Genomic DNA, 19,365 nt, shown 5'->3' with positions numbered 1-19,365 from the left:
CAGTCTTCAAAACTGCCACAAATCTGGCGAGCCATGGATGAGTTACCCGACGCGTTGACTCAGCCTTGCATGAGCTGCACGAGTTACCAGCTTTCTGCTGCCATTTCCTTTTATAAATCTGTACCTGTATTTTCCAGGTTCTTGTCGTGCATCATGCCCATATTACACGCGAGGTAGACCGTGAAACCAACAGTGTGTGTGGAGGAGAGCTGCCCGGTGTTTTAGCAGGGGCAGTGGCTGGACCACCCGTCTCCAGGATGCAACACCGGCCTAAATGGCCCCATGCATTTCCGGGGCCAATAATTCCAACATGAAATTAACCCTTTCAACAAAATGTCTTGATGCTTTATCTGCTGTGTGCCCTCAAGTTAACAATCTCTGGGTAAATCAATCTCTCAGGGAGTAGACAGCTTTAACACCATAGATGAGACTTACTTTGGAGTTAAATATCAGTGATTCTATCAATCAGTCATTAAAGGTGATGCACAGTCAGGGAGGGAGGGAGGGAGGACTCACTCACTCGAGAGACAATTAATCTACTTACAAAAGAATGTTTTTAAAATATATTATTAATTCTCCGATCCTCGATTCAGGTCTTGCTCACTGCTCCATAGATGGGAGAGCTGCTTCTTGCATCTTCCAGCTTTCCCACTGAAAACAATGGGAATCCCGGCCTCAAACTCTCCGTTTCATAAATAGCAGCACAGAACAAAGGGATCGTTTTAAACCGATACAAATCATTGGTTGGGCTGCAGTTAGAAAACTGTGTCCCGTTTTGGGCACCTTTTTGGCAAAGCCACCGAGAGAGTATAAAGGAGATTAAAGATGATTCCAGGGCCTTAGTTATGGTGAGATTAGAGACACTGAGACTCTCCAGATTAGGAGATCTAATAGGGGTGTTCAAAATGTAAATTGAGAAACTCTATTCCCACTGGTCAGGGAGTCTGTGACTACAGAGCAGCAATGTAAGGTCACCAAAAGCAAACGGTTAGGAGATGGTTAGTAGGACATGGAATACCCGTCCAGAAACACCGAGGAACGCAACCCACAATGGCTTTTAAAGGGGAAGTAAATAAATATTTGAAAAAGAAAAATTTGAAATACGCAGAGAAAGGGCAGAGAAAAAGAAGAGAGTTGTTTCAGAGAGCCGAGCACAGGTACAATGGGCCAAATGGCCTCCTTCAGTACTGTAAAGCTCTCCGATTGTAAAGCTGATGTGGAAAGTGCCCATCCCCAGTATCAGCTGCTCATCATTTACTAAACATGATGTTCCTGGTGTTTAAAATCACGACCTTCCTCTCCGGTCTGATTGAGTCCTGTAGTCTCCCATTGTCCAGAGCAGTGCTGGCTTCAGGGGAAGGGGACCAAGCCCAGCTGACCTGACTCACGGGGGGTAACAAAATACAAGCTCATCATCTACAAAACATCACGTGCATCCAGCCTAAGAGAACGCAATAAAGTCCATTTAATGAGAAGTATTGCAGCTGTGAAGACCACCCAGGGAGTCCGTTACACCGTGCAAGACAAGTGTGCGCCATACAGAGATTGGTTGTGGTCCCGAGCACTCCACACAATACACTCCCCACCCCACCAGCTATCAATTCCATTCTGCGCCAGTTCACCCTGAAACTAACCCTGAGAGAGCTGCTTACAGTTTTTAATTTGAGGGTAAAGTATAAAGAAGCCACAGGAACCTTACAAGTGTACTCAGATTGAAGGGGAAATAAAGTACTTGGACACCTTTCTCTCGAGTGGGGGAACATTATAATTGGTACGCTGGAACTGAATCATAGAAAGGTTACGGCACAGAAGGAGGCCATTCGGCCCATCGAGTCCCGGCTCTATACAAGAGCAATCCAGCTAGTCCCACTCCCCCGCCCTTTCCCTGTAGCCCTGCAAATTTTTTCCTTTCAAGTATTTATCCAGTTCCCTTTTGAAGGCCATGATTGAATCTGCCTCCATCACCCCCTCGGGCAGTGCATTCCAGATCCTAACCACTCGCTGTGTAAAAAAGTTTTTCCTCATGTCACCTTTGATTCTTTTGCCAATCACCTTAAATCTATGTTCTCTGGTTCTTGACCCTTCCACCAATGGGAACAGTTTCTCTCCATCTACTCTGTCCAGACCCTTCATGATTTTGAACACCTCGATCAAATCTCCTCTCAACCATCTCTGTTCCAAGGAGAACAACCCCAGCTTCTCCAGTCTATCCACGTAACTAAAGTCCCTCATCTCTGGAATCATTCTAGTAAATCTCTTCTGCACCCTCTCTAAGGCCTTCACATCTTTCCTAAAGTGCAGTGCTCAGAACTGGACACAATACTCCAGTTGTGGTCGAACCAGTGTTTTGTAAAGTTTCATCATGACTTCCTTGCTTTTGTACTCTATGCCTCTATTTATAAAGCCCAGGATCCCATATGTTTTTTAACTGCTTTCTCAACCTGTCCTGCCACCTTCAATGATTCGTGCACATAACTTGCAGCAGAGGGCCAGTGTCAGAACCATACAGCTGTGGCCTCAAAAGCCCACATTTATGGCCGTTACTTCTTAACCTGCTGCCCAGTCAGCCTCTGCTGCTGAAGGGTTGCAGTGCCTTTGGACTCTTTCAAAAGGCTTAGAGTTTTGTCTCCCCACTGTCACGCTGACCTTTAATCCTAAACATCTGTTTAAATTTCACTGACCCTGTTACATCACCGTATCACTGGGCTCTATGACAGGTTATATCACCGTATCACCGGGCTCTATTACAGGTTATATCACCGTATCACCGGGCTCTATTACAGGTTATATCACCGTATTAATGGGCTCTATTACAGGTTATATCACCGTATCACCAGGCTCTATTACAGGTTATATCACCGTATCACCGGGCTCTATTACAGGTTATATCACCGTATCACTGGGCTCTATTACAGGTTATATCACCGTATCACTGGGCTCTATTACAGGTTATATCACCATATCACTGGGCTCTATTACAGGTTAATCACCGTATCACTGGGCTCTATTACAGGTTAATCACCGTATCACTGGGCTCTATTACAGGTTATATCACCGTATCACTGGGCTCTATTACAGGTTATATCACCGTATCACTGGGCTCTATTACAGGTTATATCACCGTATCACCGGGCTCTATTACAGGTTCCATCACCGTATCACCGGGCTCTATTACAGGTTATATCACCGTATCACCGGGCTCTATTACAGGTTATATCACCGTATCACCGGGCTCTATTACAGGTTATATCACCGTATCACCGGGCTCTATGACAGGTTATATCACCGTATCACCGGGCTCTATTACAGGTTATATCACCGTATCACCGGGCTCTATTACAGGTTATATCACCGTATTAATGGGCTCTATTACAGGTTATATCACCGTATCACTGGGCTCTATTACAGGTTATATCGCCGTATTACTGGGCTCTATTACAGGTTATATCGCCGTATCAATGGGCTCTATTACAGGTTATATCACCGTATCACTGGGCTCTATTACAGGTTATATCACCGTATTACTGGGCTCTATTACAGGTTATATCACCGTATCACTGGGCTCTATTACAGGTTATATCACCGTATCACCGGGCTCTATTACAGGTTATATCACCGTATCACCGGGCTCTATTACAGGTTATATCACCGTATCACCGGGCTCTATGACAGGTTATATCACCGTATCTCTGGGCTCTATTACAGGTTATATCACCGTATCACCGGGCTCTATTACAGGTTATATCACCGTATCACTGGGCTCTATTACAGGTTATATCACCGTATCACTGGGCTCTATTACAGGTTATATCACCGTATCACTGGGCTCTATTACAGGTTATATCACCGTATCACCGGGCTCTATTACAGGTTATATCACCGTATCACTGGGCTCTATTACAGGTTATATCACCGTATCACTGGGCTCTATTTCAGGTTATATCACCGGGCTCTATTACAGGTTGCATCACCGTATCACCGGGCTCTATTACAGGTTATATCACCGTATCACCGGGCTCTATTACAGGTTATATCACCGGGCTCTATTACAGGTTATATCACCGTATCACCGGGCTCTATTACAGGTTATATCACCGTATCACCGGGCTCTATTACAGGTTATATCACCGTATCACCGGGCTCTATTACAGGTTATATCACCGTATCACCAGGCTCTATTACAGGTTACATCACCGTATCACCGGGCTCTATTACAGGTTATATCACCGGGCTCTATTACAGGTTATATCACCGTATTAATGGGCTCTATTACAGGTTATATCACCGTATCACTGGGCTCTATTACAGGTTATATCGCCGTATTACTGGGCTCTATTACAGGTTATATCGCCGTATCACTGGGCTCTATTACAGATTATATCACCGTATCACTGGGCTCTATTACAGGTTATATCACCGTATCACTGGGCTCTATTACAGGTTATATCACCGTATCACTGGGCTCTATTACAGGTTATATCACAGTATCACCGGGCTCTATTACAGGTGATATCACCGTATCACCGGGCTCTATTACAGGTTATATCACCGTATCACCGGGCTCTATTACAGGTTATATCACCGTATCACCGGGCTCTATTACAGGTTATATCACCGTATCACCGGGCTCTATGACAGGTTATATCACCGTATCTCTGGGCTCTATTACAGGTTACATCACCGTATCACTGGGCTCTATTTCAGGTTACATCACCGTATCACTGGGCTCTATTACAGGTTATATCACCGTATCACTGGGCTCTATTACAGGTTATATCACCGTATCACTGGGCTCTATTACAGGTTATATCACCGTATCACTGGGCTCTATTACAGGTTATATCACCGTATTACTGGGCTCTATTACAGGTTATATCACCGTATTACTGGGCTCTATTACAGGTTATATCACCGTATCACTGGGCTCTATTTCAGGTTATATCACCGGGCTCTATTACAGGTTATATCACCGTATCACCGGGCTCTATTACAGGTTATATCACCGTATCACTGGGCTCTATTACAGGTTATATCACCGTATCACTGGGCTCTATTACAGGTTATATCACCGTATCACAGGGCTCTATTACAGGTTATATCACCGTATCACCGGGCTCTATTACAGGTTATATCACCGTATCACGGGGCTCTATTACAGGTTATATCACCGTATCACCGGGCTCTATTACAGGTTATATCACCGTATCACCGGGCTCTATGACAGGTTATATCACCGTATCTCTGGGCTCTATTACAGGTTATATCACCGTATCACCGGGCTCTATTACAGGTTATATCACCGTATCACTGGGCTCTATTACAGGTTATATCACCGTATCACTGGGCTCCATTACAGGTTACATCACCGTATCACTGGGCTCTATTACAGGTTATATCACCGTATCACTGGGTTCTATTACAGGTTATATCACCGTATCACTGGGCTCTATTACAGGTTATTTCACCGTATTACTGGGCTCTATTACAGGTTATATCACCGTATCACTGGGCTCTATTTCAGGTTATATCACCGGGCTCTATTACAGGTTGCATCACCGTATCACCGGGCTCTATTACAGGTTATATCACCGTATCACCGGGCTCTATTACAGGTTATATCACCGTATCACCGGGCTCTATTACAGGTTATATCACCGTATCACCGGGCTCTATTACAGGTTATATCACCGTATCACTAGGCTCTATTACAGGTTATATCTCCGTATCACCGGGCTCTATTACAGGTTATATCACCGTATCACCGGGCTCTATTACAGGTTATATCACCGTATCACCGGGCTCTATTACAGGTTATATCACCGTATCACCGGGCTCTATTACAGGTTATATCACCGTATCACCGGGCTCTATTACAGGTTATATCACCGTATTACTGGGCTCTATTACAGGTTATATCACCGTATCACCGGGCTCTATTACAGGTTATATCACCGTATCACTGGGCTCTATTACAGGTTATATCACCGTATCACTGGGCTCTATTACAGGTTATATCACCGTATCACTGGGCTCTATTACAGGTTATATCACCGTATCACTGGGCTCTATTACAGGTTATATCACCGTATCACTGGGCTCCATTACAGGTTACATCACCGTATCACTGGGCTCTATTACAGGTTATATCACCGTATCACTGGGTTCTATTACAGGTTATATCACCGTATCACTGGGCTCTATTACAGGTTATATCACCGTATCACTGGGCTCTATTTCAGGTTACATCACCGTATCACTGGGCTCTATTACAGGTTATATCACCGTATCACTGGGCTCTATTACAGGTTATATCACCGTATCACTGGGCTCTATTACAGGTTATATCACCGTATCACTGGGCTCTATTACAGGTTATATCACCGTATCACTGGGCTCTATTACAGGTTATATCACCGTATCACCGGGCTCTATTACAGGTTATATCACCGTATCACCGGGCTCTATTACAGGTTATATCACCGTATCACCGGGCTCTATTACAGGTTATATCACCGTATCACCGGGCTCTATTACAGGTTATATCACCGTATCACTAGGCTCTATTACAGGTTATATCTCCGTATCACCGGGCTCTATTACAGGTTATATCACCGTATCACCGGGCTCTATTACAGGTTATATCACCGTATCACCGGGCTCTATTACAGGTTATATCACCGTATCACCGGGCTCTATTACAGGTTATATCACCGTATCACCGGGCTCTATTACAGGTTATATCACCGTATCACCGGGCTCTATTACAGGTTATATCACTGGGCTCTATTACAGGTTATATCACCGTATCACCGGGCTCTATTACAGGTTATATCACCGTATTACTGGGCTCTATTACAGGTTATATCACCGTATCACTGGGCTCTATTTCAGGTTATATCACCGGGCTCTATTACAGGTTGCATCACCGTATCACCGGGCTCTATTACAGGTTATATCACCGTATCACCGGGCTCTATTACAGGTTATATCACCGTATCACCGGGCTCTATTACAGGTTATATCACCGTATCACCGGGCTCTATTACAGGTTATATCACCGTATCACCGGGCTCTATTACAGGTTATATCACCGTATCACTAGGCTCTATTACAGGTTATATCTCCGTATCACCGGGCTCTATTACAGGTTATATCACCGTATCACCGGGCTCTATTACAGGTTATATCACCGGGCTCTATTACAGGTTATATCACCGTATCACCGGGCTCTATTACAGGTTATATCACCGTATCACCGGGCTCTATTACAGGTTATATCACCGTATCACCGGGCTCTATTACAGGTTATATCACCGTATCACCGGGCTCTATTACAGGTTGCATCACCGTATCACCGGGCTCTATTACAGGTTATATCACCGTATCACTGGGCTCTATTACAGGTTATATCACCGGGCTCTATTACAGGTTATATCACCGTATCACCGGGCTCTATTACAGGTTATATCACCGTATCACCGGGCTCTATTACAGGTTATATCACCGTATCACCGGGTTCTATTACAGGTTATATCACCGGGCTCTATTACCTGTTTTGTTGGCTTAACTCTTTTTCCAACAGCACGATTCGCTTGAGTCTGTAGAGGAACCATTTGTCTATAGCTGTCAGGTCATATATCTCATCCACTGAGATCCCACTGTGTAATGCCTGCAGAAGGAAGAAAATACAGCCGCGGTTAGTAATCTGTTGGGTCAAAAACCAGCTATCTTACTGACAGGTACATAAAGAAGAAAATATCACGCAGGATCCCTTAACAAAAGAGAACGAAAATCATCAGCCTCCGAGATACAACTCGATGAAAGTTGTGGCTTTTTAGCTGGAACATTTTGGCGATGACCCCCTCTTACTTTTAACTTACACATCATCCAATTGGAAATAAGTCACCAGCCCGGTTCCCCGGTCCTGATGCGGTGAACTTGCTGCAAACTATGACTGTGGGGGGCAGGTGAGGACAGGAGACAGCTCAGGTGACAAACACCACACCCCCACCCAGGGTCAAATAACCTGCCCTTACTCAATGCCTCAAGTTGGCACTTGAAGTACCTCCACTGGGGACCAGATAGAGAGAGAGTGGGACTGCCTGACCATGGGAACGTAATGTTATACGGGTTAGTGAGTGGGACTGTCCGACCCAGGGAACCGTACTATAATACGGGTCAGAGATGGGACTGTCCGACCCAGGGAACCGTACCGTAATATGGGTCAGTGAGTGGGACTCTCCGACCCAGGGAACCGTACCGTAATACGGGTCAGAGAGTGGGACTGTCCGACCCTGGGAACCGCACCGTAATATGGGTCAGTGAGCGGGACTGTCCGACCCAGGGAACCGCACTGTAATACGGGTCAGAGATGGGACTGTCCGACCCAGGGAACCGCACTGTAATACGGGTCAGAGATGGGACTCTCCGACCCAGGGAACCGTACTGTAATATCGGTCAGTGAGAGGGACTGTCCGACCCCAGGGAACAGTACTGTAATATGGGTCAGAGAGTGGGACTGTCCGACCCAGGGAACCGTACTGTAATATGGGTCAGAGAGAGGGACTCTCCGACCCAGGGAACCGTACTGTAATATGGGTCAGTGAGTGGGACTCTCCGACCCAGGGAACCGTACTGTAATATGGGACAGTGGGTGGGACACTCCAAACCAGGGAACCGCAGTGTAATATGGGTCAGAGAGCGGGACTGTCCGACCCAGGGAACCGTACTGTAATATGGGTCAGAGAGAGGGACTGTCCGACCCAGGGAACCGCACTGTAATATGGGTCAGAGAGAGGGACTGTCCGACCCAGGGAACCGTACTGTAATATGGGTCAGAGAGTGGGACTGTCCGACCCAGGGAACCGTACTGTAATATGGGTCAGAGAGAGGGACTGTCCGACCCAGGGAACCGTACTGTAATATGGGTCAGAGAGAGGGACTGTCCGACCCAGGGAACCGTACTGTAATATGGGTCAGAGAGAGGGACTGTCCGACCCAGGGAACCGTACCGTAATATGGGTCAGAGAGTGGGACTGTCCGACCCAGGGAACCGTACTGTAATATGGGTCAGAGATGGGACTGTCCGACCCAGGGAACCGCACTGTAATATGGGTCAGAGATGGGACTGTCCGACCCAGGGAACCGTACTGTAATATGGGTCAGTGAGTGGGACTCTCCAAACCAGGGAACCGCACTGTAATATGGGTCAGAGATGGGACTGTCCGACCCAGGGAACCGTACTGTAATATGGGTCAGAGAGTGGGACTGTCCGACCCAGGGAACCGTACTGTAATATGGGTCAGAGAGTGGGACTGTCCGACCCAGGGAACCGCACTGTAATACGGGTCAGAGAGTGGGACTGTCCGACCCAGGGAACCGTACTGTAATATGGGTCAGAGAGTAGGACTGTCCGACCCAGGGAACCGTACTGTAATATGGGTCAGAGAGAGGGACTGTCCGGCCCCAGGGAACCGTACTGTAATATGGGTCAGAGAGTGGGACTCTCCGACCCAGGGAACCGTACTGTAATATGGGTCAGTGAGTGGGACTGTCCGACCAGGGAACCGTACTGTAATATGGGTCAGTGAGTGGGACTGTCCGACCCAGGAAACCGTACTGTAATATGGGTCAGTGAGTGGGACTGTCCGACCAGGGAACCGTACTGTAATATGGGTCAGTAAGTGGGACTGTCCGACCCAGGAAACCGTACTGTAATATGGGTCAGTGAGTGGGACTGTCCGACCCAGGAAACCGTACTGTAATATGGGTCAGTGAGTGGGACTGTCCGACCCAGGAAACCGTACTGTAATATGGGTCAGTGAGTGGGACTGTCCGACCAGGGAACCGTACTGTAATATGGGTCAGTGAGTGGGACTGTCCGACCAGGGAACCGTACTGTAATATGGGTCAGAAAGTGGGACTGTCCGACCAGGGAACCGTACTGTAATACGGGTCAGAGAGAGGGACTGTCCGACCAGGGAACCGTACTGTAATATGGGTCAGTGAGTGGGACTGTCCGACCAGGGAACCGTACTGTAATATGGGTCAGAAAGAGGGACTGTCCGACCCAGGGAACCGTACTGTAGTATGGGTCAGAAAGTGGGACTGTCCGACCAGGGAACCGTACTGTAATACGGGTCAGAGAGAGGGACTGTCCGACCCAGGGAACCGTACTGTAATATGGGTCAGTGAGTGGGACTGTCCGACCCAGGGAACCGTACTGTAATATGGGTCAGAGAGAGGGAGTGGCCATGAAACTACTGGATTGTCGTAAAAACCCATCTGGTTCACTAATGTCCTTTAGGGAAGGAAACCTGCTGTCCTTACCCGGTCTGGCCTACATGTGACTCCAGACCCACAGCGATGTGGTTGATTCTTAATTGATCTCTGAAATAGCCTAGCAAGCCACTCAGTTGTAAAATCCCGCTACGAAAAGTCATAATAAGAATAAAACCGGACGGACCACCCGGCATCGGACCACATGGCACCGGACACGACAAAGGCAAACCAAGCCCAGTCGACCCTGCAAAGTCCTCCTCACTAACATCTGGGGACTTGTGCCAAAATTGGGAGAGCTGTCCCACAGACTAGTCAAGCAACAGCCTGACACAGCCATACTCACAGAATCATACCTTTCAGCCAATGTCCCAGACTCTTCCATCACCATCCCTGGGTATGTCCTGTCCCACCGGCAGGACAGACCCACCAGAGGTGGCGGTACAGTGATATACAGTCAGGAGGGAGTGGCCCTGGGAGTCCTCAACATTGACTCTGGACCCCATGAAATCTCATGGCATCAGGTCAAACATGGGCAAGGAAACCTCCTGCTGATGAATCAGTCCTCCTCCATGTTGAGCACCACTTGGAGGAAGCACTGAGGGTAGCAAGGGCACAGAATGTACTCTGGGTGGGGGACTTCAATGTCCATCACCAAGTGTGGCTTGGTAGCACCACTACTGACCGAGCTGGCCGAGTCCTGAAGGACATAGCTGCCAGACTGGGCCTGCGACAGGTGGTGAGCGAACCAACACGAGGGGAAAAACTTACTTGACCTCGTCCTCACCAATCGACTTGTCGCAAATGCATCTGTCCATGACAGTATTGGTGGGAGTGACCACCGCACAGTCCTCGTGGAGACTAAGTCCCGTCTTCACACTAAGGACACCATCCAACGTGTTGTGTGGCAGTACCACCGTGCTAAATGGGATAGATTCAGAACAGATCTAGCAGCTCAAAACTGGGCATCCATGAGGCGCTGTGGGCCATCAGCAGCAGCAGAATTGTATTCCAGCACAATCTGTAACCTCATGGCCCGGCATATTCCTCACTCTACCATTACCAACAAGCCAGGGGATCAACCCTGGTTCAATGAGGAGTGTAGAAGAGCATGCCAGGAGCACCACCAGGTGTACCTAAAAATGAGGTGCCAACCTGGTGAAGCTACAACTCAGGACTATATGCATGCTAAACAGCGGAAGCAACATGCTATAGACAGAGCTAAGCGATTCCACAACCAATGGATCAGATCAAAGCTCTGCAGTCCTGCCACATCCAGTCGTGAATGGTGGTGGACAATTAAACAACTAACGGGAGGAGGAGGCTCTGCAAACATCCCCATCCTCAATGATGGCGGAGTCCACCACGTGAGTGCAAAAGACAAGGCTGAAGCGTTAGCAACCATTTTCAGCCAGAAGTGCCGAGTGGATGATCCATCTCGGCCTCCTCCCGAAATCCCCACCATCACAGAAGCCAGTCTTCAGCCAATTCGATTCATTCCACGTGATATCAAGAAACAGCTGAGTGCACTGGATACAGCAAAGGCGATGGGCCCCGACAACATCCCAGCTGTCGTGCTGAAGACTTGTGCTCCAAAACTAGCTGCCCCTCTAGCCAAGCTGTTCCAGTACAGCTATAACACTGGCATCTACCCGACAATGTGGAAAATTGCCCAGGTATGTCCTGTCCACAAAAAGCAGGACAAATCCAATCCGGCCAATTACCGCCCTATCTACTCTCAATCATCAGCAAAGTGATGGAAGGTGTCGTCGACAGTGCTATCAAGCGGCAGTTACTCACCAATAACCTGCTCACTGATGCTCAGTTTGGGTTCCGCCAGGACCACTCGGCTCCAGACCTCATTACAGCCTTGGTCCAAACATGGACAAAAGAGCTGAATTCCAGAGGTGAGGTGAGAGTGACTGCCCTTGACATCAAGGCAGCATTTGACCGAGTGTGGCACCAAGGAGCCCTAGTAAAATTGAAGTCAATGGGAATCAGGGGGAAAACTCTGCAGTGGCTGGAGTCATACCTAGCACAAAGGAAGATGGTAGTGGTTGTTGGAGGCCAATCATCTCAGCCCCTGGGCATTGCTGCAGGAGTTCCTCAGGACAGTGTCCTCGGCCCAACCATCTTCAGCTGCTTCATCAATGACCTTCCCTCCATCATAAGGTCAGAAATGGAGATGTTCGCTGATGATTGCACAGTATTCAGTTCCATTCGCAATCCCTCAAATAATGAAGCAGTCCGAGCCTGCATGCAGCAAGACCTGGACAACATCCAGGCTTGGGCTCATAAGTGGCAAGTAACATGCGCGCCAGATAATGCCAGGCAATGACCATCTCCAACAAGAGTCTAACCACCTCCCCTTGACATTCGACGGCATTACCATCGCCGAATCCCCCACCATCAACATCCTGGGGGTCACCATTGACCAGAAACTTAACTGGACCAGCCATATAAATACTGTGGCTACGAGAGCAGGTCAGAGGCTGGGTATTCTGTGGCGAGTGACTCACCTCCTGACTCCCCAAAGCCTTTCTACCGTCTACAAGGCACAAGTCAGGGGTGTGATGGAATACTCTCCACTTGCTTGGATGAGTGCAGCTCCAACAATACTCAAGAAGCTCGACACCATCCAAGATAAAGCAGCCCGCTTGATTGGCACCCCATCCACCACCCTAAACATTCACTCCCTTCACCACTGGCGCACTGTGGCTGCAGTGTGCACCATCCACAAGATGCACTGCAGCAACTCGCCAAGGCTTCTTCAACAGCACCTCCCAAACCCGCGACCTCTACCACCTAGAAGGACAAGGGCAGCAGGCACATGGGAACAACACCATCTGCACGTTCCCCTCCAAGTCACACACCATCCCGACTTGGAAATATATCGCCGTTCCTTCATCGTCACTGGGTCAAAATCCTGGAACTCCCTTCCTAACAGCACTGTGGGAGAACCTTCACCACACGGACTGCAGCGTTTCAAGGCGGCGGCTCACCACCACCTTCTCAAGGGCAATTCGGGATGGGCAATAAATGCCGGCCTCGCCAGCGACGCCCACATCCCATGAACGAATAAAAACAAACTCTCCAAACCAGGGAACCGTACTGTAATATGGGTCACAGAGTGGGGCTGTCCGACCCAGGGAACCGTACTGTAATATGGGTCAGTGAGTGGGACTGTCCGACCCAGGGAACCATACTGTAATATGGGTCAGAGAGAGGGAGTGTCCGACCAGGGAACCGTACTGTAATACGGGTCAGAGAGAGGGACTGTCCGACCCAGGGAACCGTACTGTAATATGGGTCAGTGAGTGGGACTGTCCGACCCAGGGGTACAGTAGCATAGTGGTTATGTTACTGGACGAGTAATCCACAGACCTGGACTAAAATTCCAGAGTCATGAGTTCAAATCCCGCCACGGCAGCTGGGGAATTTAAATTCAATTAATTAAATAAAAATCTGGAATTAAAATACTAGTATCAGTAATGGTGGCCATGAAACTACTGGATTGTCGTAAAAACCCATCTGGTTCACTAATGTCCTTTAGGGAAGGAAACCTGCTGTCCTTACCCGGTCTGGCCTACATGTGACTCCAGACCCACAGCGATGTGGTTGATTCTTAATTGCTCTCTGAAATAGCCTAGCAAGCCACTCAGTTGTAAAATCTCGCTACGAAAAGTCATAATAAGAATAAAACCGGAAAGACCACATGGCACCGGACACGACAAAGGCAAACCAAGCCCAGTCGACCCTGCAAAGTCCTCCTCACTAACATCTGGGGACTTGTGCCAAAATTGGGAGAGCTGTCCCACATGTCAAGCAACAGCCTGACACAGCCATACTCACAGAATCATATCTTTCAGCCAATGTCCCAGACTCTTCCATCACCATCCCTGGGTATGTCCTGTCCCACCGGCAGGACAGACCCACCAGAGGTGGCGGTACAGTGATATACAGTCAGGAGGGAGTGGCCCTGGGAGTCCTCAACATTGACTCTGGACCCCATGAAATCTCATGGCATCAGGTCAAACATGGGCAAGGAAACCTCCTGTTGATTACCACCTACCGCCCTCCCTCAGCTGATGAATCAGTCCTCCTCCATGTTGAGCACCACTTGGAGGAAGCACTGAGGGTAGCAAGGGCACAGAATGTACTCTGGGTGGGGGACTTCAATGTCCATCACCAAGTGTGGCTTGGTAGCACCACTACTGACCGAGCTGGCCGAGTCCTGAAGGACATAGCTGCCAGACTGGGCCTGCGACAGGTGGTGAGCGAACCAACACGAGGGGAAAAACTTACTTGACCTCGTCCTCACCAAACGACTTGTCGCAAATGCATCTGTCCATGACAGTATTGGTGGGAGTGACCACCGCACAGTCCTCGTGGAGACTAAGTCCCGTCTTCACACTAAGGACACCATCCAATGTGTTGTGTGGCACTACCACCGTGCTAAATGGGATAGATTCAGAACAGATCTAGCAGCTCAAAACTGGGCATCCATGAGCCACTGTGGGCCGTCAGCAGCAGCAGAATTGTATTCCAGCACAATCTGTAACCTCATGGCCCGGCATATTCCTCACTCTACCATTACCAACAAGCCAGGGGATCAACCCTGGTTCAATGAGGAGTGTAGAAGAGCATGCCAGGAGCACCACCAGGCGTACCTAAAAATGAGGTGCCAACCTGGTGAAGCTACAACTCAGGACTACATGCATGCTAAACAGTGGAAGCAACATGCTATCGACAGAGCTAAGCGATTCCACAACCAATGGATCAGATCAAAGCTCTGCAGTCCTGCCACATCCAGTCGTGAATGGTGGTGGACAATTAAACAACCAGCGGGAGGAGGAGGCTCTGCAAACATCCCCATCCTCAATGATGGCGGAGTCCACCACGTGAGTGCAAAAGACAAGGCTGAAGCGTTAGCAACCATTTTCAGCCAGAAGGGCCGAGTGGATGATCCATCTCGGCCTCCTCCCGAAATCCCCACCATCACAGAAGCCAGTCTTAAGCCAATTCGATTCATTCCACGTGATATCAAGAAACAGCTGAGTGCACTGGATACAGCAAAGGCGATGGGCCCCGACAACATCCCGGCTGTCGTGCTGAAGACTTGTGCTCCAAAACTAGCTGCCCCTCTAGCCAAGCTGTTCCAGTACAGCTATAACACTGGCATCTACCCGACAATGTGGAAAATTGCCCAGGTATGTCCTGTCCACAAAAAGCAGGACAAATCCAATCCGGCCAATTACCGCCCTATCTACTCTCAATCATCAGCAAAGTGATGGAAGGTGTCGTCGACAGTGCAATCAAGCGGCACTTACTCACTAATGCTCAGTTTGGATTCCGCCAGGACCACTCGGCTCCAGACCTCATTACAGCCTTGGTTCAAACATGGACAAAAGAGCTGAATTCCAGAGGTGAGGTGAGAGTGACTGCCCTTGACATCAAGGCAGCATTTGACCAAGTGTGGCACCAAGGAGCCCTAGTAAAATTGAAGTCAATGGGAATCAGGGGGAAAACTCTCCAGTGGCTGGAGTCATATCTAGCACAAAGGAAGATGGTAGTGGTTGTTGGAGGCCAATCATCTCAGCCCCTGGGCATTGCTGCAGGAGTTCCTCAGGACAGTGTCCTAGGCCCAACCATCTTCAGCTGCTTCATCAATGACCTTCCCTCCATCATAAGGTCAGAAATGGAGATGTTCGCTGATGATTGTACAGTATTCAGTTCCATTCGCAATCCCTCAAATAATGAAGCAGTCCGAGCCTGCATGCAGCAAGACCTGGACAACATCCAGGCTTGGGCTCATAAGTGGCAAGTAACATGCGCGCCAGATAATGCCAGGCAATGACCATCTCCAACAAGAGTCTAACCACCTCCCCTTGACATTCGACGGCATTACCATCGCCGAATCCCCCACCATCAACATCCTGGGGGTCACCATTGACCAGAAACTTAACTGGACCAGCCATATAAATACTGTGGCTACGAGAGCAGGTCAGAGGCTGGGTATTCTGTGGCGAGTGACTCACCTCCTGACTCCCCAAAGCCTTTCTACCGTCTACAAGGCACAAGTCAGGGGTGTGATGGAATACTCTCCACTTGCTTGGATGAGTGCAGCTCCAACAACACTCAAGAAGCTCGACACCATCCAAGATAAAGCAGCCCGCTTGATTGGCACCCCATCCACCACCCTAAACATTCACTCCCTTCACCACCGGCGCACAGTGGCTGCAGTGTGCACCATCCACAGGATGCACTGCAGCAATTCGCCAAGGCTTCTTCGACAGCACCTCCCAAACCCGCGACCTCTACCACCTAGAAGGACAAGGGCAGCAGGCACATGGGAACAACACCACCTGCACGTTCCCCTCCAAGTCACACACCAGCCCGACTTGGAAATATATCGCCGTTCCTTCATTGTCACTGGGTCAAAATCCTGGAACTCCCTTCCTAACAGCACTGTGGGAGAACCTTCACCACACGGACTGCAGCGTTTCAAGAAGGCGGCTCACCACCACCTTCTCAAGGGCAATTCGGGATGATGGGCAATAAATGCCGGCCTCGCCAGCGACGCCCACATCCCATGAACGAATAAAAACAAACTCTCCAAACCAGGGAACCGTACTGTAATATGGGTCACAGAGTGGGACTGTCCGACCCAGGGAACCATACTGTAATATGGGTCAGAGAGTGGGACTGTCCGACCCAGGGAACTGTACCGTAATATCGGTCAGTGAGTGGGACTGTCCGACCCAGGGAACCGTACTGTAATATGGGTCAGAGAGAGGGACTGTCCGACCCAGGGAACCGTACCGTAATATGGGTCAGAGAGAGGGACTGTCCGACCCAGGGAACTGTACCGTAATATCGGTCAGTGAGTGGGACTGTCCGACCCAGGGAACCGTACCGTAATATCGATCAGTGAGTGGGACTGTCCGACCCAATGGAACCGTACCGTGATATGGGTCAGAGAGAGGGACTGTCCGACCCAGGGAACCGTACCGTAATATGGGTCAGTGAGAAGGACTCTCCGACCCAGGGAACCGTACCGTAATATGGGTCGGTGAGTGGGACTGTCCGACCCAGGGAACCGTACCGTAATATGGGTCAGAGAGTGGGACTGTCCGACCCAGGGAACCGCACTGTAATATGGGTCAGTGCTTTGAGTGAGAGAAAGAGAAAGAAAGGAGGGAGTTTAATTAAAGAATATATGGGATAAGAAAAAGCCACGACGTTAATCGAAAGGCCAGATTCTACACTGAAAGTACAAATCAGACTTTGTGCCCAGAGTACTAAAGGAGGTCACAGGTTTGCTCCCCCAACTGGCACGCACTGGCCTATCTACACCCTCTTGTCCAAGGAATGCCCTTTGTCATATCAATAATGTGATGGGAGGGAGGAACAAATACTGATCTTTAAAATATTGCAACAGTGAAGCAAGAATGCGGTCCTGACAGGTTTGGCTCCGCACTGTGATCACACCGCTCGACAGCCTGAGCATAAGAGCTTCCTGTTATAACCACTCCCTTCACTGCTTCTCTACTCCCTGCCCTGTAACAGTGGAATTTATTCTGTAGCACACCTTGTATTTACAGTTTCTTCAACTAAATATTCTGATCTGGTTAGAATCCGGGAGCTGTGTTGGCTACTTCTAACCTCTTATCTAGATACGTGCTCATTTCATCCTTCAAGGCCAACACTTTCCCTGACACAGATGTTAAACTAACTGGTATGTGATTGCCCAGATTAGCTTGGTCGCCCTTTCTAAAAATGGGTCCTATATTGACCCCTCTCTCCAGCCCTCTGACCCACACCCACACACAGTACAACCCTGAAATATAATCGCGGGCCTCTGCAGTTCCCCCCACCTCGTTACCCCAGGATGTATCTAATCTCTCCCTGGTGCTTTGTCTTCCTTTAGCCAAACTAACTTATCTAAAATTTTCCTATTAATCTATCAGAATATCGCTGATCTAATCTAATTTTTGGCAGGTAACAAATGTGCAAGTTCCAAAAGACATTCAGTACTCCAAAGGGTTAATCTGCACCAATTCATTTCAGTGACGTGTGCCAGTGGCAAAAGACTTGCTTTGGGTGTTTTTTCTTTAAATGCAGTTCACTGCTTTTGAGACTAGTTCACTTCAAACATTCTCCCTCTTTTGTGAATCTGATTGCACGTTAGCAAATCGAGAAGTCGAACTTTCATTCCCGTCCCCCTTTCAATCACTGTAAACTCTACTCAAACATTTCCTGATATCATCCTCTTCGATATCCGTGTCTTCAGTGAAGATCGAAGTGAAATATTAAACCCTCCACCATTTACCGATCATCTACAAACGGACAATCCTCTCATGGGGTCCCACCTTACTTTTAACAATTCTCTTCACTGATAAACCTGTGAAATATTTCACTGTTCCTTTTGATGTTTTTGAATGTTTTCCTCATCCAGCTCTCCATATCCCGCTCGTAACCTACCTATCTCCTTATTTCACCATAGCCTCCTTCACTTCCCTCAATATTCTTATACTCCACATAGACCCTCTTCAATAACCTCTCCACCCGTAGCATCCAGAATCTATTCGTAGTTTTGCTGCTAGGTTCTGCCCGACTCCTGTCAGCGGGAGTCCAGTGAAAGCCTTGGTGAAATTTGGGTTCAAGATTTTTTTAACATTAATAGATTTATTAATAATCAACACCTTAAGGAAAGGAGGAAAGAGGGAAAAATACTACAGCAGGCCTAACATACAATGCTTGCTGGCTCTGAAAGTCAAAAGCCATGCTCCTGTAAAAATGCAGTGGGAGAATGAGGATTTTATTTGGAATATAGATGGAGGAAAAGTTAGACATGGTCAGAATTATGGCATCCCAAACAGAATAGATTGTGAGATGACATGGCAGCACGGTAAAGCTGGAGATAGTTACTGATATCACTTTAGTTACAGTGCAACGTGACAGCTCCTGTACGATCTCTACAGACACAAACCGACCTCTGCCAGTATTTTTGAGCAGTGATGTAGTCCCGCTGCAGAGCAACAGGGGGCCTAAGGTCACACCAATAGTACACTCCAGGGGGGGTAA

At 48.4% G+C, this 19,365-nt stretch overlaps 1 protein-coding gene across 1 annotated transcript in view; it reads right to left on the bottom strand.

Annotated features, from left to right (window-relative positions):
• Positions 1-19,365, bottom strand: part of cps1 (carbamoyl-phosphate synthase 1, mitochondrial) — a 345,020-nt gene that overhangs the window by 216,804 nt on the left and 108,851 nt on the right. The window contains exon 18 of the mRNA XM_067988237.1: positions 7,551-7,669. Within this exon, the coding sequence (XP_067844338.1) occupies positions 7,551-7,669 (119 nt within the window). The remainder of the gene's footprint in view (positions 1-7,550; positions 7,670-19,365) is intronic.

Source organism: Heptranchias perlo, chromosome 7 (genome assembly GCF_035084215.1).
Source record: "Heptranchias perlo isolate sHepPer1 chromosome 7, sHepPer1.hap1, whole genome shotgun sequence".
In the NCBI taxonomy this organism is placed as follows: Eukaryota; Metazoa; Chordata; class Chondrichthyes; order Hexanchiformes; family Hexanchidae; genus Heptranchias; species Heptranchias perlo.
The sequence above is the reverse complement of the archived record's forward strand: the minus strand, read 5'-3'. Positions and strand labels throughout refer to the sequence as shown.